Source organism: Bemisia tabaci, chromosome 7, assembly GCF_918797505.1.
Source record: "Bemisia tabaci chromosome 7, PGI_BMITA_v3".
NCBI lineage: Eukaryota > Metazoa > Arthropoda > Insecta > Hemiptera > Aleyrodidae > Bemisia > Bemisia tabaci.
Genome location: NC_092799.1, coordinates 17,173,820 through 17,201,133, shown reverse-complemented (window position 1 = coordinate 17,201,133; position 27,314 = coordinate 17,173,820). Strand labels below are relative to the sequence as shown.

General features: G+C 36.3%; 2 protein-coding genes across 3 annotated transcripts in view; both read left to right on the top strand.

Annotated features, from left to right (window-relative positions):
- LOC109029654 (uncharacterized) overlaps positions 1-17,128 on the top strand; it is a 29,284-nt gene extending 12,156 nt beyond the window's left edge. Inside the window, exons 10-16 of the mRNA XM_019040211.2 lie at positions 5,899-6,158; positions 6,980-7,952; positions 8,700-9,848; positions 10,545-10,806; positions 11,452-11,501; positions 12,922-13,054; positions 13,704-17,128. Coding sequence (XP_018895756.2) covers positions 5,899-6,158; positions 6,980-7,952; positions 8,700-9,848; positions 10,545-10,806; positions 11,452-11,501; positions 12,922-13,054; positions 13,704-13,913 — 3,037 coding nt within the window. The 3' untranslated portion in view covers positions 13,914-17,128. The remainder of the gene's footprint in view (positions 1-5,898; positions 6,159-6,979; positions 7,953-8,699; positions 9,849-10,544; positions 10,807-11,451; positions 11,502-12,921; positions 13,055-13,703) is intronic.
- A 1,224-nt stretch (positions 17,129-18,352) lies between these two features.
- On the top strand, positions 18,353-27,100 carry RpS4 (ribosomal protein S4). 2 transcript variants are annotated; one of them, XM_019040268.2, is made up of 6 exons: positions 18,353-18,502; positions 19,612-19,870; positions 21,256-21,353; positions 23,994-24,165; positions 26,143-26,272; positions 26,913-27,100. In XM_019040268.2, exons 1-6 carry the CDS (start codon positions 18,500-18,502, stop codon positions 27,040-27,042), a joined length of 792 nt encoding a protein of 263 aa, XP_018895813.1. In that variant the 5' UTR covers positions 18,353-18,499; the 3' UTR covers positions 27,043-27,100. The 2 variants fall into 2 exon arrangements, with proteins under 2 accessions (XP_018895813.1, XP_072158390.1); XM_072302289.1 differs by lacking the exon at positions 18,353-18,502 and adding an exon at positions 18,515-18,798.
- Positions 27,101-27,314: the final 214 nt, after the last annotated feature.

The window sequence follows — 27,314 nt, the reverse complement described above, 5'->3', positions numbered from 1 at the left end:
AACTGTCGGAACTCACTTGACCACATTATATTCATGATGAATTTAAAGAATATCGCTGTCAAAAGTTGAGTTCTCCTTCAATTTAGCACTTTTTGTCATTACCTTAAAGACCATACGGAAAGTGCTAAATCTACGGAAAACTCAACTTTTCACAGCAATATTCTTCAAATTTATCATGAATATAATGTGGTCTAGTGAGTTCTGACATTTAAAAATGGGTATGAACATTTAAGGCTTTATTTTCCTTGAATTTAAGTGGTTTTTCAGGGTCTACGGTAAGAAAAAAAGTCTAAAACACGTTAAAAGTTACTTGAACCTACCCTATAATGTTGAGCTATGACTTCAACTTTCATGAACCCTTACTTGTGCCTTTCAGCTTGATTTCGCTAAATGGAATTATTTATGATTGAAGTCGTGGTTGAGTTTACTATGCTGATAAAATATCATTGGAAAATTTAGGTTTCACCATCATAGTCTTCTACGAGGGCTGTCCCAAAAGAAACCGGACTTTTGTCATAGAAGGCGAACAGAGCGTCGTAATGAAGTTTTCTTGGGCTTGTTTGAAAGCTGATAAGCTACTGAAGATGCTTGTTTTTACAGAATGCAAACATTGGTCTTGGTAAGGAAACTACACGCTTTGGAATAAAGGAAAGTCAAACTCGAGTTGCGATTTTTGTCTTTATTTCAAGAAAAATTTAGATACAACTTAAAAAAAAAAAACCAGGTTTTAAGTTAAAAACTTCGTTGCTATCTTATTCCAATGCTTAAAAATAAGGAAATCAACATTTTAAGCAGCTTACCAAGTCATCACCTATCCCCTTCAAAATACTCGCCAGCTTTGTCGATGCATTTTTGCCACCGTTTCTTCAATCGGGAGAAACACTGTTGAAAATCCGCAGGTTTGAATGATCGCAATTCCTTCAAGGTGAAACCGTCAACCAAGAATATTACAATGGTGTTCTGAGACGATTACGCGAATATATCCGCAGAAAAAGGCCCGAGCTTTGGAGAGAGAATTCCTGGTTTCTGCATCACGATAACGCACCTGCCCAAGCATCCCTCCAAATTCGCGAATTTTGTGCAAAGAATGCCACGAGTGTCCTCCCTCATCCCCTCTATTCACCTGACCTGGCTCCGTGTGATTTTTTCTTCACGACTTAAATCTATCTTGAAAGGTCGACGTTTTCAAACCATTCCGGAAATTCAAGAGAACACCTTGAAGGAATTGCGATCATTCAAACCTGAGGATTTCCAACAGTGTTTCTCCCAATTGAAGAAACGGTGGCAAAAATGCATCGACAAAGCTGGCGAGTATTTTGAAGGGGATAGGTGATGACTTGGTAAGCTGCTTAAAATGTTGATTTCCTTATTTTTAAGCATTTGAATAAGATTGCAACGAAGTTTTTAACTTAAAACCTGGGTTTTTTTAAAGTTGTATCTAAATTTTTCTTGAAATAAAGACAAAAATCGCAACTCGAGTTTGACTTTCCTTTATTCCAAAGCGTGTAGTTTCCTTACCAAGACCAATGTTTGCATTCTGTAAAAACAAGCATCTTCAGTAGCTTATCAGCTTTCAAACAAGCCCAAGAAAACTTCATTACGACGCTCGGTTCGCCTTCTATGACGAAAGTCCGGTTTCTTTTGTGACAGCCCTCGTAAAAATAACCATCAGCATTACTGCACCAACCAAAATCTAGCCCAAAAAAAAAAATAGTTCGGCTGAAAAAGTGGGAGAAGTTGGGATGTGCAGTCTCAAAATAAAAATACCTAGCTGTGATTGGACATAGCTTTGCTTTCATTGAGACTTTCAAATTTTATGAATAAAAAACAGTACGCATTTAGCAAAAACAGTTAGTTTTGTCCTTACCTGTAGACCATACATAAAGAGCTAAATTGAAGGAGAACTTAGCTTTTGACAGCGATGCTCTTCAAATTTTTCATATACCTGTACAATGTGTTCTAGTGAGTTTGGATGGTAAAAAATGGTCAGGAACATTTAAAGCTTTATTTTCCATGAATGTAAGTTGTCGTTCAGGATAGATTCTGACGACTAGATCCTTACTAGAGTAAGGAAAGAAAGTCTAAAATTGTTAAAAGTCACAGAAAAACGCGAAAAAAGAAAAAAGTCGGAAAAGGAAGTCAAATTTACATAACAATTAAATTAACATAAAAATTTCGTAAAAAGTATTGGAAATTACGAACAAATGTATTTACGTAATAACTGTATTAAAAAGAAAGTTAATTTTAATTGAGAAAAATAATCTTGGTAAATCAATGTCTCACGTAAATTTGACTCAAAATTCATTTGAAAAACAGGGCCGGATTTACCTACTTGCTGCCTATGGGCCACCTGTATTTTGCCGCCCCCTTCTCATTCGTTTCGAAACATCAATAAAAAACAACTTAATCGGCCCGAAACAGTAACAGAGAAACAACTTAAAACGGGACTAAGGACGCAAATAATAAAAAGAAACACATAAAATATAATAAGAAACCCGGGACGTTTCGCAGGGATCACTTCCGCATTTTCAACCGGCAAAACAAGAAAAATTAAAAGAAAGGACACTATGCCCCTCACTACTAGCAAAAGTTCGCACGGAACTTTGCGTGAAAGTTAAGTTCCGTAAAACTATCTACATATGTGTGAACAAGGCCTTCCATTTGTAAGAAATGAAGGTAAAAATTATGCAAGAACAAACATAAATGTGGTTTAATAATTTTAACTTCCGCCGTCGCGCCGCGCTGACCGCACTGTGTTTGGCGCAATGCGTGAAGTATTCCTACAGTCTTGTAGGCGCTATGCGTTTCACGCCGACCGCCGCACAGTGGATTGAGTCAATTAGAGGGGTCGGACATGAAATTTTTGACAAGAACTGCAAATGTTGATGTTTATTTCGTCACATTTTAAAGTTCAAGGGGTGATACTGGAAGAAAATATCACGAGAAAACCAGTGGAACAGCTTGCAGAACATTAGATTCTTGTATAAACGGAGTTATGAGCGTTTTAAGTTCCCAAATTTTTTCCGACCTCTCTCATTGACTCGATTCACCGTGCGCCGCGCTGAGGGCTTCTCCTTTCTATCTCAAGTCCTCATCATCACTGCTGCACCGCTCCATGCCAAATTGCGTGTTTAGTTTCTCTCTTAACTCGACTCATTAAAGGTGCTGTCTCTTGTGTCACCGAAAGACGCTTTCTCGTTTGTAATTTTTTTTTTCTGAATCCGATTTTTTTTAAACCTACATTTTAAAAAAATGCAAAATTTGCCGCCCCCTGCGTTAAGAAATGAGAGAGAGATGCTGTACTCGATTATCTAATGCGTCTGACGAGTTTTTCAATTCAAAAAGGAACGTATTACACTCCACAAATAAATCACGTTTGAAGCGCAAACCGGAAAAAACACGATTTGTCAAAAGTATTCATCAAGTATTGCACTTTCCACAGAAGCATGTTTCACAAAAATGTCACTGTAACGACTTCCGGATATGGTTGCGACCAACGTAAGGCTCAAAATTTTGATTTGTTTGCTCCCTAAAAAAAATGGTCCATCTCTGTAACTGTGCTCACCGAAACTGACGATCCCACGACACGACGACGACGACAGCCTGTGACCCTGGGGTCACAGGCTGTCGTGGTCCCGGAGACATTTTTCAGGGTTGAAATCCTTCCTCTTATTTAATTGTTTTTTAAATAAACTTAGGCTAGGACACTATCCCTAAATAACAAACAGACCAATTTGGCTCCAATGCCTCGAGCTCTGCACGTGTAAACTTGAGTTTTTTGTTTTTATTACTCTCGCTTTTTATTACTTTCGTCGGTCTGCTCAGGGCCGAAGGGGGCCCTCCCTCCCCCCTCCTCCTCTTACAGTCACGCTCCGGCGTGGCTGCAGCCGTTGCGCCGCGTCATTTTTGTGGGAACATTGATCAGCGTTTCGAGCCTTAAGGCTCAGTTCGGGTGCGATATTCTATCGTCTACGCGCCCAACCCCCCCCCCCCCCCCCCCCCTCCCAAAGACGCTCCGCGCCACCAGACTATCGATATTTTAGACCAAAATATTGTATCGATATTTCAACGTTGATATATCGTCCGTATCCATACATTTATCTCCAGAAATATCGAATCGATTTTTCTTTCTTGCTCCTGCTGAGTTGTGTATTTTACACCTCGAAAAATCGGAAATTATGGTCAATTTTTCATAGTTCGAATTTCGGATTTCGCTGGCCAGGTTGTACAGACCTACGTCACAGGGTAAACAAACCTCAAGATGCAAATACCTCCTTTTTTTCTCTATGTAGGTATAGGACTTTTCGCGTGGCTGCTCGACGGTTTGTTAATCTGTGGAGGTTAAGCTACATTCACGCGTCGCAAGCAACCTGGCGCGTCTGCTTCTTGCTACTGCGAGCGCGCCTTCATTTCCTCCTGCACGCAACAAGGACAACCGCGATGATAAAGAATTCCATTCGGCGAAATCGAGCCGAGAGCAGGCACCACGAGTATATACATATGGGTTATTTTAGTGATGGGTGGGGTTTTATTTAAAATTCCTATGAATCCTAGGTATAGTATTTACTTTAGTAAACAATTATCATTTATTCCATCACTTCTTCGGATTATTTATTTTTAATCAATCTATATTCATGTGAAGTGTAGCTCATCTGTATTTTTCTTTCCCTGGAACCTAAATGTATATTATGAGTTTGAATCCATCAGAAACTAAGTCAGTCAAAATCAAATTTAACTACATACGAAGTGAAAACGATTTGAATTTCGCAAATCAAAGTGATAGTTAAAGCAACCAAACTGTGTCAGAAATGTTCCCAAATTACTAGGTAAGGCTTTTATCAGCTCATCATCTGATCCAATAATTTTAATTGTGGCATTTCATTCGGCATGTCGCCGCACGACTTCTATGATACTCAAAGTCTCACATATATAATTTGAAAGGGGGGGTCTGGGGGGGCGGCGCCCCCTCAGCAGGTAGCTTTTGCTACTTGTTTTTTTTTTAAATGAGCAGGAAGTTCAAATTTTAGCATCAAAAAACAATAATATATTGGTCAGGAATTACTTTTAGTAATCTTCATTCTATAAATCGTGTTTTATGCAAAATTTCGATGAGAATACATATCAAAATTCTTAAACCGACGAAATTCTTAATTCTTAATTCGCGGTTCTATTCGCCTTATCTAGGGGACCATTCTTGTCAGTTGCTTCAGTACACACTTCCAAGAAATTTTTCTGCAATCATCAGTAAAACATGTCCTCCATCTTTCATGACCAAAAGAAATTTTGCGAGAAAAAACTGGAAGACCGTAATCAACTTAACACTCTTTTATCGAGAATAGCAGTTTATGAGTTGCTTTTTCTGCTCTTAAAAAAGTAATAAGAAATAATAATATTAATAATAATTACAGGATTTTTCATTTCGTTCTCTTTCACAGTCTCAGGTTCCTTTGGTTCTGGCAGAATTTTCTTTTAGAGGAAAGTTCATGCCCTGAAAGAACTTTATTCAGTGTTATTGTTCAAACTGCAAAAACGCATATCTTGTTTGCATTGTTTCAGTACCCACTCCCCTACTTTTTTTTCTTTTCTTTTTACCCTCGAAATTTTTACAGAATATTCTTCAGAAAAGGAAAAGAAATCAAGGCAGTTTTCAAAATATGACTTTAAAGCGTTCCTTTTAAAAAACGAAGTATGACAGGGAATTTGCTACATTGCAGACCAAGATACGTTTTTGCAGTTCCACTGTCTTTATGTGTTTGGTCAATTGCATAGTTCTTTTTCTCTTTAATGCTTTTTTGGTGTTAGGCCCAGTTCAGTCAGAAGTACCAAACTGCCAACTTACTTGTCAAATGATTCCAAACAAAGTAGAGTTTCTAATAAGAGCCAAATTTTCTTTTTCAGGAGTATCAAACCTGAAGTTGACAATTCAGCGTGCAGATTTTGGTTAAGTGATTCTGAAAACTTTGATCGAGATGAGCACAATAATAGCCTATCGACTATAAACTATACCATCAATACAATGTCAGACTGTAACGACAATGAAACATCGCAGTTGAGTTCCTTAAGCAGCTCCATGTTGACAGAAGTCTTGTCGAATTCAAGTATTTTATGTGATCTTGATCGGGAAACCTCAAGAATCAAGTTAAATCTGGATGGTGGAGGTAATTTTTGATTAGTAATCTTCTTGTTCTCGTCACAATGAATGGATGGAGAGATTGTAATTAATTTGCCATCAAACCTGATTTTTAGCTTTTACAAAAGATTTCAAAGTCTGAACAAAGAAATTGAAATAATTTTGATTCCAAGAACTGAAAAACTATAATTTATTCTAAAACAGTTTATGTGAATTCATTTAAGAAGATTTTTTGAGAGATTTTTTAAAGATTCATTTAAGAGAATTTTTAGATTCAGTTGAGTTTTTTAAACTTTTCACAAAAGCATATTTCATTCAGTCACATGCAACTAAATGTTAAGACACCTCATTCTAAAGTTTTTGAATTATCCATAGACTACTATGTGAGGTGCGACCTAAGCATTATGATGTATGTTTTCTCATCAAAATTTCACATAGAACACAATTTGTGCCATGAAAATTATTCAAAGTAAATCCTAACCAAGATAATAACGTTTTGTATGCATAAGTTCAAACTTTTTGGTTATCGAAAAAACCTTAATCAATTTGAATCAATTCACAGACTAAGCAATACAATTGCAGTCTCTGAAAGATGAAAAAGTGGCTTTCTCAATCTCAGCAATTTGGCTCAGCTGTTGCCTCTTGTTTACTTTTTGAATAACTTAGGGTGGGGAAGAAACAAGGGACACTGCTTATTGAGAAACCTATCAAAACCGTTGTAGTGTGCAATTTGATCCAAGTTGACTCTGGTTTCTCCTGTCAGCAGGAAATTCACCAATGTAATGCCAACTGAAAAATACTAAAAGGCACCTACCTGCTCATTTACATCAATTTGTTTTAAAATTTCAGGAACTGCCAATGTCAATGACCATATTGATGCAGGAATTCACTGTATTGGAACACCTGTGGATGTGGTTGTCCCAGTTTTGAACAAGTCCAAGTATGATATAATTTGGCAGATATCCTATGAAGTAACTCCGGTTGATCGCACACAGTCAAGCGTAAACTTAGCACACATCTGTGTTCCCCACAAAACATTCAAAGTGCCTTCAAATCGAAAATCCAATGTCCATTTGATCATAATACCAGTGATTGCAACAGCCATTGATGTCACCTTAAAAATCGAATCCTTATTCAAAGTAAAATCAGGTATCCGCTCAGTTGAAAGAAGCTCGATCTCTCAAGTTATTCGTGTCATTGGAGAAGATCCTCAACTCAGTGTTGGTTCAACCTCGGGTGTGATTTACTTCGGCAAGTTGCCGAACGGCTGCGTCAAAAGTGAAAATATCCTCTTGCAAAATACTGGGCACTCTCGGTTGCCAGTGAAGTTTAGTATTCAGGAACATGGAAAAGCTGAAGTTTACCAAGGACACACTATCATTGAAGCGGGGGAAAATTGGTCCAACACCATTAACTTGTTCGCTTTGAAATCGACGAATGGAACTTCAGATTCCTCTGATTATGAATTTATTCTTGCAGACTTGAAGATCCGACTGAATGTTGACTCAAACATAATCAACGAATCGCAATCATTGTGCATCATTCAGTTAAAAGCACATGTTCTTCCAGTTCAGCTGCTACATTCTAGTCGTTGCTCACCACTCATCCTGAGGAAAGAGGAAACATCACATATTAGTTCAGAGACGTTAGATATAAAAAATGGAAGTAAAATTCCGTTGAACGTATCAGCCAGTGTCAATATAGATGATGAAAATCTCAGGTCTTGCTTCGAAGTCAGGCCTATAACAGTATCTATCCCTCCAAATCAACTTGTTCGTTTTGTAGTCTCTTTCAACACAAAGAAATGCACCAAACAGAAAATGTAAGTATTGTCTTCGTCTTATTTTTTTCATTATTTCCTATTTAACATGAAATCAGTAGCCTTGCAGTTGTACAAATGCTGGCTGCCAATCTATGTTTAATAAAAAAAAACAAAAAACAAAATTATTTAATCAATTATTCCAATGACATCTCTTCCATTTGATTCAGTAAAATTTTGCCAAGTCGAATTGTCTGCAGACCATAACAATTTCAAGTTAAATGGGATTTTGTCTTTGCCGATTTGCAGAACACAAAGCAAGCGCCATTTTTGAGCTAAGCAGGAACCTGATGTCAGTGAGCAAGTGATCCAATTCTAGAATCAGTGCTGAAATCCTACATGGTCCAATGCTACAAGCAGGCATCCATCAAAAACCCCTCTATACATTGGTGAGATCTCAGCAAATCTCCCGAAAGATACGATAGAGTTGTTACTGTAAGGGAAAACCTGGAAATGTCAGGGAAAATGATGAAATGGTCAGGGAAAAATTGTGAAGTCACCTTTATCTGTTTTCTAGAACGGGTTTGACGTTTTGAACAACAAATACCTGTAAACTAATTGAAATTATGTCTTTTTAATCATTCGGCATATCTTCAATTGTCAGAAAATTCTACCTTAATGTGTCTGGAAATTCAAGGAAATGTCCAGAAATTTCATTTTCTAAATTCTGTGGCAACCTTGTTTTCACAGATCTGGTCCCATCTAATCTAATCCAAAACTAATTCTTTTTCCTTTCCTTTCTTCAATTAGTTCTGCTGATATTCATCTTCAAGTTGAACCAAAGGGAATCATATTCAGAGCCCCGGTAGAAGTATTGCTTGCACCTTTATCAAATGCTGTATCTCTAGAACAACTCAACTTCCCGAAACAGAAAAATTCTGGCTCAAATCCTGCCTCTTGCCCTCCATCTCCAACGAGCAGTATTGCAAGTGCCTTCGGTCAGATGCAACTCGCATGTGATGCCGTGTGTCTAACATGGCTTAGCGTACCTATTCACCATCAAAAAGTACAATCTTGTCTCATCAAAAATTGCGGAGCTCACAGAGAAAAATTACTTTTCCAAATTTCTGACAATAATAACTGCTTCAAGCTCCTTAAAAATGAGAAGGACTCAAGCTTTGCCAATGAAATCAAAATGTCACTACAGCCATCCGAAACCAAGAAATTATCCGTCGTTTTGTTTCCTTTATCACCTCAAACTCAAGCCTTTGGGCGCATCACTATCACTCGCTTCGGCCAAGACCATAATTCTAGCACAGATTCCAGTGGGCTCCCTACCAAGAGGGTTTTACCTTTGTATGGCTTTTGTGGAGAGTGTGATATTAAATTCCTTGGATTGAATAGAGATGTCGAAGATCGATTGTGGATCTACCCAGACTCTGAAACGTTCGAAAGTGCCTTCACCACGGAAAACAGTGGTGATTCAACAGGATTTATGATAATTGTGCCAGAACAATTCAGTGTTGATTACATTAAGCCTAATGAATACATCCTTGCGCCGAATGAATCAACTGTAGTCAATTTTGCAGTGAATTTATCTGCTTGCAGAATCGAGAATCTGCTAGAAAAACAAAAGAACAAAGATATTGTGCAGGTTGCCAAATTGACACTGTATTTTGGCAACGAATCAACCCGCAGGAGGATCAAGAGGATCCTAATGAAATGTAAAAAAAAGGGAGTAAAACTTTCACTTGAGTTAGAACAAAAACTTGCCTTACTTGCAGGTTTTTCTCCTAAATGTAGTTTATCTGTCGATCAGTTATATGATCCCATCGAAAGCGTGCACCTCCTTTTGGATGATATTCATGTAGAACAAGTTGGAGTTTTGATGAAACGATCTGATCTAGAATCAGCACTCTTAGACACTTCGCCTGTATTCAATGATCTCAATGCTACCGTGTAAGTTCATTTTTGTTTCATCATTCATTTCAGATATCATGACCATTATTTCTGCAGCTTTTGATTTTTGAAGGACAAGAATAATTTGGAGGTCTTTTGTCGGCTCCAAAGAAGCAATGAAAATAAGTAATTTATGGCTAATTTTATTTCTCTATTTTTTTATTTGGCAGAGCGTAAAAATTAACATGGGAGACAAATTTTAAGGCATGTGATGCGTCTCGTTCTGTTAAGATTGGACCTACAATTTAAAGTTAATTTAAAACCTTTTGTAAAGGAACCCCATAGGATTCTCTTCAATACCTTCCTCCATTATTCACTTCCACAGGCTAATGTCCGTAGACCCATTTACGGCTTAGTATTATTGGGTCATCTTCATCTGAAGGACGGTTATTCTTTAAACCTTGCATAATCTGCTACTGCACTCAGTGAAATGCTTTGAAAACAAAGGTTCTTGATCAATTGAAAAATCGCACTTGAAAAATATCAGCTCATAATAATTCAATAGTTTTAAACTTAAATAATCTATTTATGTATATTTTTCCCCCTTTCTAAATTGCAATGCCAACCATGTCTTTATGTTGATCATAGAACATGAACTTTGTATTTTCTTTTCGAAAAACGTTTTAATAAGCATCTTGTTAACCTAATTCCTGCTTGGACCACAACAAAAATAAACCGTTTCTTTTCTTTTTTCAGCCGAGAAGTTTCCATCATGAGCCCTGCAACTTGTCTCAACATTGTACCACAAAGTTTAACTTTGTCTACATCCGGCAAATCTGAAGTTCTAAACATCTCCAACACTTCCAGTCGTGATACCTCATTCCATGCTGTTTACCCTCCAGAATTATCTGTTAATCCACCGAAGACAAACATTCAACCTCATCAACGTGTTCAACTTTCAGTCACTTACGTCGGTCCAAAATTACAGGGCAACTATTACGAGCAAAAATTAATTCGAGTAAGTTTTATTCGTAATATCTAGGAGAAAAAGCACCCTAGGCCCTACTTTCGGCTCCCCCTAGGTAAACGCATCCTTTTAAAAATGTTGGCACTAATAACAATATATATATTAAAAAAGAAAAAAGTCATACCAAACCGGAGCTACATAAGTCAAAAGTTAACAGTTCAAAATTTGTAATTTTTCAGGAAAGAGTTATTTGAAAGAGGCTGTAATCCCCAAAAGTCAAGTTTCGAGAGGACGTGAAAAAACTTGATTTCTCCAATAATTCTGTTTGAAAAAATTAATCGATGCTCTACATACCATCCGTGTTAAGACCACAGTCACACACAGAGAGTTGGAAGAATTTGGCAAGAAGTACAAATTTTTAAAATTTTGGTAGATGTGCCCTTCTTCCACAAAACCGCTCAGTATTGTCAATTTTAGCAGTATTGTGTACCGAAAATAACTGAGAAAAAAGCCTGGAATGGGCAGTCTAGGATACCCTGTATGCATTATCACTTTCAGTCTCTGTGTGATGTCTTATTTTTTAAGTGTGGTGCAGCTCAAGAATTGTTAGTTTTATCTACTGATGTTAACTTGACTACCGAGGACAAATATCAGCTAAGTTTAATAGTGCAATTTTGGTTTTTTTTTGTTTCACAGATCATATCCGATAAGTGTGAGACCAAAATATCTGTTGACATAAAATCTGAGTAAGTACTCAAAGAGATCTCTTCAAAAGGAATACTGGTAATGAGCTCGTCAACCAATTTCTAATTTTTGCATTTTCCAAAAGTTTACTGTCAGCTGATCAAACAGTAATTTTTTCAGATCTTGTTAAAACAGCTTTTCCCTCTGAAAACAACTTTTGAAATGAAAAATTTGAAAAAAATGTACATATTTGCCTGCACTGTAGCAGAAATTCAGTATGGCGTCAAAGTAGCCCTTTGAGTCATTGCTAAAAATTTAACCGAGGGACATCAGCAGCGTCTCTGTTGTGCTTGGAAATGGAGGTACGTAACAAAAAAAAGCAACTGGTTGTTCTTAGGAAAGGAATATGTAGTCTGTTTCTTGTTTGTTGTTTTCTTTCATGGTTTATTTTTTTCTAATTACAATTAGTCGCTTTGTTTTGGCAAAGTATGTACCTTGTTATCAAGAACAACAGAGAGGTCACTGTTGTCACTCAGTCCAAGGTGTGGTGAAAACTCGAGGGGGTAATTTTGACACTACTGAATTTTCCGCCACAGTGCAGGGAAATGCGGTGTTTTCAAATTTCGAATTATGTATTAAAATTTAATTTAAATCTAAATAAATTACCGCATGATCAGCTGACAGTATTCTCTCTGAAATCGCACGGATTAGAAATAAGTTTTTTAGTTCATCGTAATATCCCTTAATATTTTTTAACTTTTACCCTAATGAGGTGCCCCTGAACCCTTAACCCCTTGAAATTTAACCCTTTAACCCCTGAAAATTTATTCAGTGTCTTGTCGTGGAAAAAGCAACTCCAACTATATAGGAAGGCCCAGTCAGTGCAGTTTTTAAAAATTAAACTGTCAACTTTTAATTTTGTCAATAAGAAATTTAAATCAGGAAAGCTTACCACCCTAAATGAGAATCTCGTAAAAATCATTGTTTTTAGTTATCTTTTTAAACTGGGTATTGGGTTTTCGGATTTTTCATGATGCTGATGTTCGTTGCACTTTGTAACAATATAGAGAGAAAAAAATTAGGTCAATTGATATTATATAATTTTATAATTTTTGTATATAGACACATGGGCAAATCATGCTGCATTTACGATCAGCAGCACCATTGTGAGAGGTATCAAGCAATTAAAAAAAAAACAGCAGACAGAGTTTTCTGTTGTCTTCATACTCATGAGCTCAAAATTGTTCATCTCCATGGAACCACACTGTAATCAAGCAATGAATATCACAAAGTATACTAACATCCTGCAAGCTTGACAAAACTTTGCAGATTAAAAGAAACAGCTCAACCTCTCCAAAAAAGTTCTTGTATGCAAATGTCACTCAAGTTGTGTAATTATAGTGCATTTTTATGAAATTTAATTAATTTTTATATGCGAAGCTTTTTGTGCGTTAATTTTTTGCTCATATTTTTATTCTCCAGGGAAGAAAATCAAGATCTCTTGTCCACCTTGATCCACTCAAGTGATTACAACATTGTTTTCCCTCAAACTGTCATTAACCATAAATCAGCTGTGACCATCAAAGTGTGCAACACTAGTCAGCACGATGTTTTGGTATGATTTTTTACCCTTAGCTTTTCAGTTTCTTGAGCATGTAACTTACAACTAGTACTAACAGTGTAATTCAATCTATTGTCTGTATTCTGAATTTAATGTACGTCGGCTAAAAAACTCCAACATACCGTTTTACAACTCGTGCATCCACGGCAATCAGTTTGTGCAATCCATTAGTTGCTAGAATAGCAACGCTCTGTTTGCGATTGTTTTGAGGTGAGTTGACGAGGCGTCCTGTCTCCTTAGCCAGCGCAAGCTAAGGAAAGTGGAGCTCGCTTCTCGAGAGTTAATATTTCCCCACCTGATAATATGTGTAAAAATGTCGGAAAATGAACTTCTCAGACCTGAGTTTCGCATAATTGTTTTATGAAAAGTTCGATTTTAAACGCTCATCTTACTCAAAAGATCATAAGGAACATCATATAACAAAATTTGGAAATTCAGCTAGCGCCGAATTTCTTAGTATCTCTTCTTTAGTCCTTTAGCGAGTTACATAATTTCGTTTTGACAGCTGTATCAAATCTTTGCTCCACGTTGAAAACAGGAACTTCCATCCATTTCCTTTTTGTTATTAATCTTTGAATTTCAATATTTGGTAATTAAAAATATGAAAAGTATTATAATCATTCTTTACTTTTTTTTTTCACAGTTAACTTTGGCTCATTGTGATGAACCTTTCTGTGTTCCGTCAGAGAGCTTCCATCTCAAAAAGAAGTGGTATTGTAACTTTAGAATCCTGTTCCGTCCGCAAACATCAGGTGTGCACCAGGGTAACGTAAAGTTCAATGTTTACTACAGAGGTGAACTAATCTCAATTCTCACATATGAGTTGAGTGCCAAAGCAGTTAACCCAAAATAGTTTTTAAGTAGGGAAGGATAGTTAATGATTCTGATTTCAAGGGAACAGTCTAGATTAAGGAAATTCTGTGATCGTTAAAAAGTTAAGTTTCTTATTTTTTTATTATTCATTTATTTTTATTTAAATTCCTCTTTGGTTGTTTTATTCCATGACTGATTGTGATACATTTTCTAATGATTTAAACCTTTTTGTATCATTTAAGCACTATTTATAAGTTTCTAATCTGAGGTAATTTACTGTAATTTCATCACAACTTTTATGTATCAATTGTTACATGTAGTTAAAAAATAGCAAAATTTTCTCCTTGAAAATCATTTATCCATGCGTGATCAGTAAGCATTTGCTTTTTACAGTGAAAACAAGTTTCTCTCTCTGTCGCAAAAAAGAGATCTGTTAATTCCACATTTTGGCTTTGCTCGGTTTAATTGTAAGTAAATTCTAGGGTTGCCACAGTCAGGGAATTCCAGAAAAACTGGGAAATGCCAAGACATTTTACAAAGTCATAGGAAACGTTGAAATGTCAGGTAAGAGTTGTTAAGTCAACTTTACTTGCTTTCTAGAATGGGTTTGATGTTCAGAACAATAGATTTTGCGTGGAAACTATTTCAAAGTATGTCTTTGTAACTATCTGACATATTTTCAATTGTCAGGGAATTTCATTTTCAAAATTCTGTGGAAACCCTGCAATTCAACTGCCATTAATCTACCATTGTAGTTCTTGGATACTGCTGGAATTTGTGCTCTTAGTGCTTTCCCGCTGTGTCAAATTTTGCGAAAAATATGATGATACTATTGGCTTCCTGTGAAATCAATGCCTTAGCTCAAGAAAAAGCTCTGGAAGTTGCAGCCATAAAGGAGTGGGTCGCCCACTTTATGGCCAGATTGGACTTTATCCGGTCGGTCCGAGAGTCCACCTCTGTATCCAAACAAAATCTCCATTCACAGATTGGAGGTGAATATTTTTGCAGCGTTGCCACTTTATCCAAGGAGTCCAAGGCTGGAACCAAGGGAACTCTGCTAATGTATTGTTATCTATCTGTGCAAGGAGAATTTAACTAGGTGTGGAGGTAAACTCTCAAGTTAATGTAGGCGAATCTCCATTACAACCTTCACTTGGAGAGCTTTCAGAGAAGTATCATATTTTTTGCAAAAGTTTATGTTAAAAAAAGTACACTAATCATAAATTCCTATGGCATTTAAGAGCTTCGCTAAAATAATGCTTGGTATTTAAGATTCATCCATTTTTTATTTCATCACCTCAATAATTTATGATAGAAAACGGAATTGTATATCAGTTTAGTTTGTTTTATATAATATAATCAAAATCTTTACAAAAATTGGTATCCCTCTAGAAACTCTTTTTTATCAGTTGTTTTTGCAGAGCAATTTCTATAAAATTTTGTCAGAAACTGGGAAAATCAATCTTCTTCTATTAATCAAGTACGATTGTTTTACTGATAATTGTGAAATGTAAACCTACTCATCATCATCATCAGGAACGACTGTTCAAGTGATTGAATCATTTTTATTTACTATCCGTATGGTTCAAAATGTACCCGGAAAGATTTTTGTAACTTAAGATTCCATTTCTGCGGTAGTACCATTAAGATGAAACTTCTTTATAACCACAGTAATAAGTTTCTTCTGTTTTATATTGATGACTATTTGTTTCTCAATCTAGGGAAGAAGGTATTAATGACCAAATTTGAAAACCATGCCTCTCCTTTTTCAAAATTGCAGAATTCTCATCAAATTTTACTCACAAATTACTGAACACTAATCAATGTAAGTCTTGTAAAATTTCCACAAATGGACTATGTTGAGCAGAAAGGAACCAAGCCACATGAGTTATTGTCATATTAAATTGGGCAATTCAGTTATTTAAATGATAACGGTTGTGCAGATTTTTGTGTAAATCTCAGTGAATTTTCCGCGTGGTGTGCAGCAAATTCCTCAAAATTTTCCAAGGAATCGGTAGAAACATTCTCTTTAAAAAAATTAAATCGCCCAGTTAAAGGCAATAGCTGATGTGGCTTAGTTCCTCTTTGCTAAACACGGTCCAATTGCTCTTCCGTGTTGACAGAATAATCTATGAAATTTTCAAGCACTAATGCTCGCTTTTTCGCTTTCAAAACGAGGAAATAGGTATAGAAATTTTGAATCACACAACCGATTTGTGAGGCCTCCGAGTTTAGCCAATCGTAGGTATCCACATTCATGCATGCTATTGATGGCTAAAGTGCTGAACCGTGCATCTCCATTGCAGTTTTTTAAAATTTCCGCTCATATTTTATCATTTGAAAAAGAAACATGCCAATTTTATAGCTTGAATTTTTTACAGAACATTCTGCTAACAGAGCAAAAAAAAATCAAGGAAGTTTCAAGAAAATACATATAATAGTTTTCCACAGAAAAAGTAAGGCATGACAGGAAGTCTGCTATGTCGCATACGGAGATTTTAGAGAGTTTAGCACTCCAGCCATTGATTAGATGATAATTTAGTAATGTACCTTGAAATCTCGTCTCCAGCTCCCTCTCTACCTTAGCCACCAATGAATCTATTATTGTAACAAAGACAGGCAAGCTGAGCGGCAGATTTTGCTTCTCTTTTCTGTCTTACTCATAAGTTTAAGTATCAGTCAGGTGAGATAAGATGCAAGAGAGGAACAAGATTTCAGTACACGCTACTCAAATAATACTTCACAGCATTTTAATAGTGTTTCTGTGGTGAACCCTATTTTGATTTTGGTGATATAGGTATGTTTTTATTAAAATTCCTGAAAATTGTCTCTTCAAAAACTTACAGTATTCAAAAAAATGCCCAAAAAATAGATCGGTAAACTTTATTGAAATTACTACTCTTTCAATTTGTGGTTAAATTAAAGTGTTTTATTATTTTTTGTTTTACACTCTCCCTAAGAAAATAAGTTGCAAGCAACTTTGAACGAAGAAGCAAAGAAAGAATATTTAAAACATCTGTCTTTTTTCCTCTTTTTCTTGATGAAATAATTATTAAATTTGTTCACACATTACTGAGAGAGTAATAAAAGAGTTCACACATTACTACCTCAAATCATTTCTGCTTTTCAAAGCTCCTGTGATTTAAAATATACGTTTTTCATTTTTGTGTATGCAGTCAGTTTTTAGTAATCTATTGCTATTTCATTTTTTTCCTTTCAAAGGTCGATTAAACTTATTTATCCCAGTTATACAAATTTTGTGTTGTAATTTGTTCCTCATGAATCATTTTTTCTCTTTTTTCTTTCTTTTTTTTTTCCTAGAGACTCATGTGTCTAAATGACCCAAAACTTTATTCTAAATAATGAATTTCATATTTCAGATTATCGATGGCTGCTAGTGGATGTGTTCAATTTTTTAAATTTTTAGAGACTATATCGACGTCGACACTGCAAAAATGCATACCTTGGTTGCAGCGTTTCAAAATCCCTGTTCCTATTTGATTTTTTAAAAGAAGATCAAACCAACATCATGGCTTGAAATTTTCACAGAATATTCCACACATCGAGAAGAATAATTACGGAGGTGTTCAAGGAATGGTATTTAGTAGTTATCTATGTGGAAAATAAAGTACGACAGGAAGTCTGCAATGCTGCATACTGAGATTCGTATTTCTGCAGTTTCACCAATGATATGAGAAAAATTCTTACACACAACCAATTGTGAGAGAAATACTTGTTATTTAATTTTGATGAAACTATTGCTATCCCAAGGCATTTGACACTAAACGCTGCAAACTGAGATATACATCTTTGCAGTATCAACATTGCTTTAATTCAGAAATTAGAATAGACTTCAAGTTGGTCTGTGATGTTTTTCAGAGGAAAAGTGAAGGCTGTCCCAAAAGTTTTAGAATAGGTGCTGAATTTTGCAGATCACTAAAACTAGTGAAATGATCTGGTCACACCTGGAAAATCATATCATTTTCTTTAAAACAGAAAATCCATCACTTTGACTTTTGTAGTTATCATCCATGCTGAAATGACCATGCAACATGAAAACCTGCAAAGCCCTAAAAGTTAACATGAAGCATGTTAACTTATTTTTGGGAGAAGCTCCTATACTTATCATTAGTCGACGCTTAATACATTTACAGACTCTCAAAGTCCTACGGGAGATTGTCATTTTCATTTTAGAATTGAAAATAAATTTTAAAACCAACAAGATAGCGGGTTTTGTATCTGACAGTAAATCAACATAAATTTAAAAACAAAATAAAATTCATTGTAGTTAATTTTAAAAATTGAAATTAAAATAGAAAAATAAATAAAATTGGATTTAATAATTTGACCAAATAAACCAACCAAGATTAAGATTCAGATAAGTCTAAACTGTAAGTCTGAACTCATAATACGATTCGTGGACTTCCTTCCGGGGACGAAAGCTCATCAATTCAAAATTGGCGCTTTATACTAGTGAACTGTTGCTACCAATCAAATTGCTGATTGGGAGGGAACGAGAAATGAAATGACATTTCTGTCATGCGGAACGTGTGGAACGAAGAGGGGGAACGGTTGTAGCAGACATTGTTTTCTTTCGCATGTAGGCCTTTCTCGATTCGTGTCAAAATGGTGAGTATTTTGCTGAAATTTATCCATTTCCATCAACAAATTCATTAGTTTTTAATGTGTGTGGCCGCGTTAATTGTGTCTATCGGTCTTAGCGCCATCAATTTCAGTGATATTTCGTCTGAGTTACCATTAATATTATACTCTGTCTTCAGCACCAACATGTCGTTGAAGCATGTCCAACCGGGACCGACTGTGACTCTTTTACATTTTGTGAAATGGTTGTGTTCGAATTCTTGTGAAACTATAAATATAATAATCTACGCTAAAGTTACCTCTAGTTCTTAAACTAGAATGTCGTAAGTCTTTAAAATTTGAACCTCTCACTGAAGGTACTCTGAGACGTTACCCTAAGAGTCGAACACAGATGCCTGTTATGTACAGTAAATTTGTGGCCCAAGAGAAGTAAATGCATGCCTCTTGCCTAGAGAATGCAAAACGTCATTGACGCTTCCATCAGTGAGTTTAACACTGGAAAGATGTTCGAAGTTGTATTAATTACCATCTACGCACTGTCTATTTTGATCAACCTAACCTATACTCTGTCAACCTTGGACGTAACGCGTATTTTCATGAACTGTACTCTGCGATGGCACATTCGTGGTCCATGACAAGGTTTACTCCGTTCTAGCTCCTTCTTTAGAGCCGAAGCGCAATTATTCGTGAATGTGATGATGGTGCGGACGGGTCATGTGGTGTGTGCCAGCATTAACCTCAAATCCCTTGATAGGCATGTGCCTATATTTATTTCATTACTACCTCTCAGTTGCCCATCTTCTGTTCCGCTTACACCGTAAAGAGCAATTTTGACAAGTTCGTGACTGAACCCAATAATGCAACTACTGCCAAGAGTCTCCTGCTATAGTATGTACGCCAGTTTGGTGTCTTGAGTAGACTCACAGCATTGTTATCCTCATCACAAAAGTCCTCTGATTTATGCACATTCAGCTGTGAGCTGAGTGCTTTTAATTTCATTATCTTGAGCTTGTGTAATTCATTTGAAAGAAGAATAAGTACTGTGTACGGTACCGGTGACTTTTCAGTGCTTTCTAAATGTATCAATTCTTCCGTTACTTTCTCTAACTAATATACTACTGTTTACTGAATTGCAGGCTAGAGGTCCAAAGAAGCACTTGAAGCGTTTACACGCGCCGAAAACATGGATGCTGAACAAGCTTGGTGGTGTGTTCGCTCCTCGACCTAGCAGTGGACCTCACAAGTTGCGAGAATGTATTCCACTAGTTGTATTTTTACGTAACAGGCTGAGGTATGCCCTGAACAACACAGAAGTGACTAAAATTTTAATGCAGAGACTTATCAAAGTTGATGGCAAAATCCGGACTGACCCAACCTACCCAGCAGGTTTCATGGGTAAGTAGCCGAATCACTTCTCATTTTTGTTAGGGAGTTTTTGTACTTAAATGTGATTTTCAGCGGTCGGGAAATCCCAGGGGAATTTCGAGAGTTTTACATTGGTCTTGCAACTCTAGCCAATGCTATTTTGAGAGTAGCAACAGTTTCTGACAGCCTCTCCTCAAAATTTGAATTTATAGAAGTACAAATTAAGCTCTAAGCTCAGCTTAAGTCAGTGCATTTCAAAGAAATTATCAAAGTGGAAGTTTGCCCCAATGGTGGGGGATTCAGAAACTTTGGAGCCTGGGGAAAGGAAGAAAAGTCTGAGTCAGGGAATTGGAAGATTAACAAACTATGAAACCCTGGTGTAGAAACTGATTCCGTAGATGGAAAGATTCTTAATCAGAAATGCCTTCCTTTTACACCACTATTAAGTGCCTATGGAATTATCAGTACATAATTCATTTTCAAGCCATTTTGAGTAGTCAAATTAACGTGCTAGAGTTTCAGAAATCTGAAACAAGTCATTAATGGCTAAAGTAATTACTTCATTCCAAAATTATATTCCCTCTACAATTGTCTGTTGATCTAAATGTCATCTTCTGCGACGCATTTTTGTGGCTTGATGTGGCCTCAAGAATTGAACGACAGAAGAAAATTATTATCAGCTGTTTTCGGTGAGTGAGCAAATCAGGCATTTGATTGCTCTCTCAATCACAGCTGAGACATCCACTCATTTTTCTGTAGTCTCTTATTTTAATTGGCAATTTCAAGACTCCTCTGAGATTCTTGAGCAGATTAGCCATTAGTACAAATACCTTCCTTTCTTGTCACTATTCAGTTGGTTATAGAAAATCAGTACATGAGGAGTTTAGGATATGAAGTCATCTTTCGCCTGAGGCATTATTCTGATTGTTTCAGTTCTGAATTTTCTGGTAGAATCTGTGATGGCTCTTTTCACAACATTCTTGATTACCAGTCCTTACTAGTGCCAAAATTATTTGTCAGAAAATTATTCAAAACTATTAATTGCAACCTCAGTCCCTTAATTCAAAAAAAAAAAGAAAAAAAAAAGCTTGTATGTCCTGAACAAAGCGCTAGGTGTCTTTCCCCTGTATTACCCAGAACTTCCTCAATGTGGAGTGGAAAAAAAATCAATAGACCCTTAGAAAGGGCTGTCCAGTCCACTGCCAGTCTGCTTTTACCATTTTTGTCAACTATATTTTATTAAATGGATATAAAACCGTGAAAGTTGGCATGTTTTGAGCAGTTCAAGGGGGCCTCCCTTAAGCCAATAACATTTCCAGTGGACTCACCTCCACTTCCACTGTTGCTTGGTTATTTTACATCTTATGAATTTGCTTCTAGAATGGAAAGCTAATTTCTTTTTCTTTTCATTACAGATGTCATCAGTATTCCAAAAACAGGAGAATTTTTCAGATTGATCTATGACGTTAAGGGACGCTACACAGTGCACCGAATCACCTCTGAAGAAGCACAGGTACGAGAATAAAAATATTTAATTTCTTTTTTTCTCATGTAAAATTTACATAATGTATTTAAGAAGTGTCGAGTATCTCCTTTTGTAATTGCATTTAAGTAGCCTGTCAAATTCGACTGATGGTTTAATGCAGCAGGAGTTTAATTACAAATTATCAATGATCAATGTATGATACATCAGTAGCAACTCATTGCAGAAAGTAATTTCCAGTTACTTTTCTCTGCTGATCAAGTCACAAACTTCTGCGACGCATTTTTGAGGCTGAATGTAGTTTCAAGAATTGAACGACAGAAGAACATCATCATCAACTGTTTTCGGTGAGGAAGTTGGTCAGACCCATCTGTGCTTTCTCAATCACAGCTGTGACATTTTTTAATAGCTCAGTCTCTCATGTGTGTTCCATTGTTATCTGTAATTCCCTGCACACATTCTAAGTTCTGAAGTCGATGCTTGGTCAGTGACCAGTATCATTGAATTCAACATATTACAGCTACATCTTCAAAACTCCAAAACAAGGCTTTATTTCATTTTATAATTATATTCCCTTTCCGATTGTTTCTTGATCTGAATGTCATCTTCTGCGACGCATTTTTGTGGCTTGACGTGGCCTCAAGAATTGAACGACAGAAGAAAATTATTGTCAGCTGTTATCGGTGAGTGAGCAAATCAGATATTTGATTGCTCTCTCAATCACAGCTGAGACATCTACTTTGTGTAGCCTCCTACTTTAATTGGTTTCCACCACTGCAGTTATGTTTTGCGCTGGTTTTTTGGAAAACAGGATTTTCCCAGCATCATGTAATGATGGGAACTTTCCTCATTGCACTGTCATCACATCATAATTTTGCGCAAAACTACGTAAAATATTCCTGTATATTTCACATCCATAGCCTTCTGATTTTATCATCACCCTCTACAACGCATTTTTAAGCATAGCCTTCTGATTTTATCATCACCTTCTACAACGCATTTTTGAGGTTGGTTTTAACCTCAAAAATTGAACGATGGAAGAAAATCAATTTCAGCTGTTTTCGGTGAGAGAGTAAATCATATTTTCGATTGCTCTTTCAATCACAGCCGAGACATTTTGCTCTGTTTGCTTGAAGCTGTAATGTAAAAAGTGTTCATTTTGCCTGTAAATATTGAGTGTTTATGTTGATGTTACAACAGTCCTGGGATAAATGGAATTAGATTCAAATTCTAAAATTATTTTTCCGTTTAACCATTCTGATCAATTCATTCCCTTCAGCGACGCATTTTTAAGATTGTAATTAATCGTAAAAATTGAACGACTGAAGCAAATCAATATCTCTTGTTTTCGGTGAGGAAGTAAATCAAACCTGTAATTACTTTCTCAATCACAATTGAAACATTTCACTAATCCTGTTTTAAGTTCCCACCCTTAAAATTGGAGATTCAAAGAGTCCTGGACAGTCTTTGACTCCTTGAGTTTCAAAGTTGGATAGCTTGCCTGATGTCTATCTCCTTCTTACCGGAACAAGTGGCTTAGAATCAGATTTTTCAATGAGCAGAGCTCCCTCATTGAGACAAAAGTCAAATCATTTTCACATCAAGACGAAGTCTATCTGAACGTATATATTAACCTGTTCAGTGATGCTGAACTGGGGCTAATCAGAGCTTGATGATTTTCTCATGACGCGATAAGCGAGCTCCTGTCCTCAGGAATGTACTGACAGACGAAGTTCGCTCTCTGTTTTTCCTGGCTCTTTTGTGGTCTTATTAGGAACTTCTGCGACGCATTTTTGAGGTTCATTTAGTCTCAAGAATTGAACGATAGAAGAAAATTATTATCTGCTGTTTTCGGTGAGAGAGCTGATCAAATTGAAGACTGCTCTCTCAATCACGGCTGAGACAAAGTTTTCTGCTCACCGAAGACTCCTCCCATTGACCAGATACAGAATAGTTCATTGGAGGGCCCTGCACGGGAAACCAATAGATTCGGTTACTCGCTAAATTCTGTTATTATTTGAAATTATGTTCATTATAAGCTCTTAGACTCCTAATCCAGCTCAGTAAGTTGCAAAGGACATTTCAACAATGAAATGTAGCTGGTTCCAAATTCCGTGGTTTCTAGTGTAGTGTCCTCTGTTCAGCTTTCAAGGCTTCTCATACTTGTTCTGTCACCAGGAGTCATATTTCTAACCTAATTACTTGTGTCCTAAGGAATGTGTGCTTTCTAACAAAATTGTCAGTAGCATGTGATGATATCTCTTTTCTTTGCTGTGGAGACAGGAATGAAGAAAAACTTGCAGTATTTATCTAATTGCATAATTTAACATGCAATCATCAGTCCTAGTTCATTTCGCTTCAAAAAACTTTTTATTCATTCTGTAGCCACCTTGTTTCTTATATTCATATTCCTATGGTGTGTATTTTCTCATGATGAAAACAAATTTTCTAAGGCACTTTCCTATGATAGATGCCAGCAATGATTTTGCTCTTACTCATCTGACAGAATTCAAATCCAAAATTCCGATTTTTGGTCTCTCGTGTTCATAAACCAAGGCTCTGTGAAACTGTGAAGGGTTAATGGTCTCTACTTAAATTCATTGTCATATTTTTCTCTTCTAGTTAAGTCGGAAATCATGATTTTATGTAAACGTTCTGTTTCTTTTTCAGTATAAATTATGCAGAGTGAAGGCACGTTCAACAGCTCAGAAAGGTGTTCCTTACATTGTTACACACGATGGGCGCACCATTCGCTATCCTGATCCTCTCATCAAAGTGCACGATTCTGTTCAATATGAGATTGCGACTGGAAAAATCTTGGATTACCTTAAATTTGAAACAGGTATGGCGCTTAGTTAGTCCTAAGTTAGTATTAGTTCGTATACATGTGTTGGCGTTTATATTCAGATACTGAAGAAAGCCAACCCAGCGATACACATAATTTTATTGTCTCATGGAAAAATTACATGCTATCAAAGCATAGATTCCTTATAGCCCTTCACATCACTAAATCAAGCTATCAAATTGTCAAGGTTGTACTAAAATGAAAAGTTTTGATGGGTGTACAATAGGACTTTATAGGACGACCTTGCCAATTGGATCCCCTGACAAGATAGTCTAACTAGGGCTTTTAGTTTTGCGAGTTTTTCCTTTAGCCACTATCGAAGCTAGTCCATGGAAGAATTTTCATGACTGGTCAATTTGTGGCTTAAATCAAATTTATTAACGGTCGTTAACTGGGTTCAAATGATACTCTTTTAACATTACCCAAGATAAAAACATTTAAAATTTTCAAAGTAAAATTGACTCAGTTAGAGCCTTACAAAAGGTTTGGTCGCAGTTGCTCCTCTCTTAATTTAAAAAAAAAAAACTGTTTTGAGTTTTAATCTTCAACATGATTGATTTTATATGGTAAGTAAAAAAGAATACTACTTGCGGCAGGTCAGTGTTGGAAGTATTTTTCGCTGAGAGCATCATGTACCTTATCCTTTCTTATCAAGGTAGAAGCATGGCCAGGTTGCTGTCCTATAACCTGTTATTTTTCAAAGCTACGGTGTGCCTATTTCTAAGCTGTCGGCAATAGTACATCAGCTCACAGTAAATAAATGGTGGATACAAACATTTACAACAACTATCAATTGAGTGTTTTTTATAGCAATTTACTACTTGTTGTGAAAACATGCCCAAAATAGGGATTCCTACTTTTTTTGACAAGTTTTTTCCTCATATCATACAGCTGCTTAAATGTATTCTGTCAACTCCGTGTAATTGTGGACAAAATCATTGTGCTACATCAATGAAAATGCAAAAATAGCTATGTAGGACTATCCATGAATTTAGTGAGGCACTTTACTCCATTTTAGACCCATATTATCACATGTTACTCGCAAACATACAAGAAAATAACTCTATAAAATGGCCCGAACTGTATGTAACAAGGTTGAGAAACGGTGCTGGGGCCACACCATTTTGCGAAGAAAACATAGCCAAGAAATTCAAAAAAAATTTTAATTAGAGTCAGAAAATCACCTTTTTTTTGCGCTAATGAGTACCAGTACAAGACGGAGGGGGGAGAGTGTTCAGCTCGCAAACATATTTTATATGAATCAGCCATTATCGAAGCTTCGGGTTGTTCAGATTTTAACGCCCGCAAGTCAATATATGGCTAATAGCAATTTTATTAACGGTCGTTAACTGAGACAAATTGAATGCTCTTTTAACATTACCCAAGATAAACACATTTCTTGTAGCCCTACATTTACTTTCAACTTATTTCTCAACGAAATCTCATGAAAAAGTGCGGATTTTTCTTTTTGTGTCTTCGGGATCAGGTTCATTTGGACCACTTTTTGCAATTAGAAACTACCATTTTCAGTTCATTGTAGACCCAAAATTTGTGAAATTAGGTTCCCTACATAGCTAAGTACTTTCAAGTAGGAGCCAGAAATTGCAGCTCTATATTGCTAAATTCAGTCCATTTTTCCTACAAATAGCATGATAAGTACACCCTTCATTTGACGCCAACGTGTTAATCTTATCTCATGTCAAGCTGTAAAATTTTTCATGTGCTAGCCATTATCGAAGCTTCGGGTGGTTCTACTTGTGACCCTCAGAGGTCAATATATGGCTTATACTAATTGTATTAACGGTCGTTAACTGAGACTAAACGAATGCTCTTTTAACATTACCCAAGATACAAACATTTTTCCTTGCTCTTCTTGTTTTCTTCATTCATCTTTTCGAAGTAAATTATTTTACTGGTTTTCTTTATTTTTTAAACATGCATCTAAATTATTATTTCTGGTCTGTATTTTTTAAGGAGCCCTTTGCATGATCACTGGAGGTCGTAACTTGGGTCGAGTTGGTGCAATCGTGAACCGAGAAAGGCATCCAGGATCATTCGATATTGTCCACATCAAAGATACAGCTGGTCACGTTTTCGCAACTAGGTAAGCTGATACTTCTTTTCTCACCTCTACAATATGATATCAATTTGCAGAAGCATCGTTTCGCCGGTCCAATCGCAAGAAAATGTTTCTGTGCCTTAATAGAGAAAAATACAAATACTTCGCCGACAATTGTCAAGAACCCTGTATTACCAAGTATCTAAACATCTATCCTCCAATTTTTATTAAAACAAATGTCAGTAACTGTAAGTTCTTTAACTCCTTGAACTTGCAGGTTTTTTTTTTTTTTTTTTCACACCTGTATTTGACATCTCAAAAGACACCATAATTTTGAGACCCAACATGCCCCTTTCGCGTAACTTCAGCTGCCAAATACAGTTTGCGCACTTCGGTGGAAGTATCAGACCAGCAGGAAGAGGCAATGTGTGCCAAATTTATAAAATTTTCAACGTTTTTGCTCAATTTTTATAACTTGGAGGGGAAAAAAACCTGGCGAAACTTACATATCGAGATAGCCTCTTCAGAAAATCTCCCTGCATATGCTTCTGAAATGAATTAGTTGAAGTTATAACATTTGTTTACACATTCGAATTGGAAGTATGAACCCTCTTCAGTACAACTTTGCAGGCGTAAACCTGTTTTAAAATAAAACATAACATCTTGATTTGATTGTGTGTTACAGATTACACAATGTGTTTGTCATCGGCAAAGGTAGCAAAGCTTACATCTCTCTACCGAAGGCCAAGGGTGTGAAGTTAAGTGTTGCTGAAGAAAGAGACAAACGGTTAGCAGCCAAAGCTGCCAAACGTTAACTTTGTTCTTACATTTAATTTTGTTAAATAAATTTTTTATCGTGTGATAATTTTTTTACGCTTTTGCTTTTTTATTTACACTTTCATTTCTTCTCATCTATGGAAGTCAGTTGCAACTGAGAACATCATTCATGCAGTGATAGCGAGTTAATGATTGCATTGCTTTGATTACTGTGTCACTGCTCTCTACAGTCAATACAAACGGCGATCTTTCAAGAGACACTCAGAAGAGAGAGCAGCTGCCTCTGAGAGAGGCAGTGCACTCTTTCTGT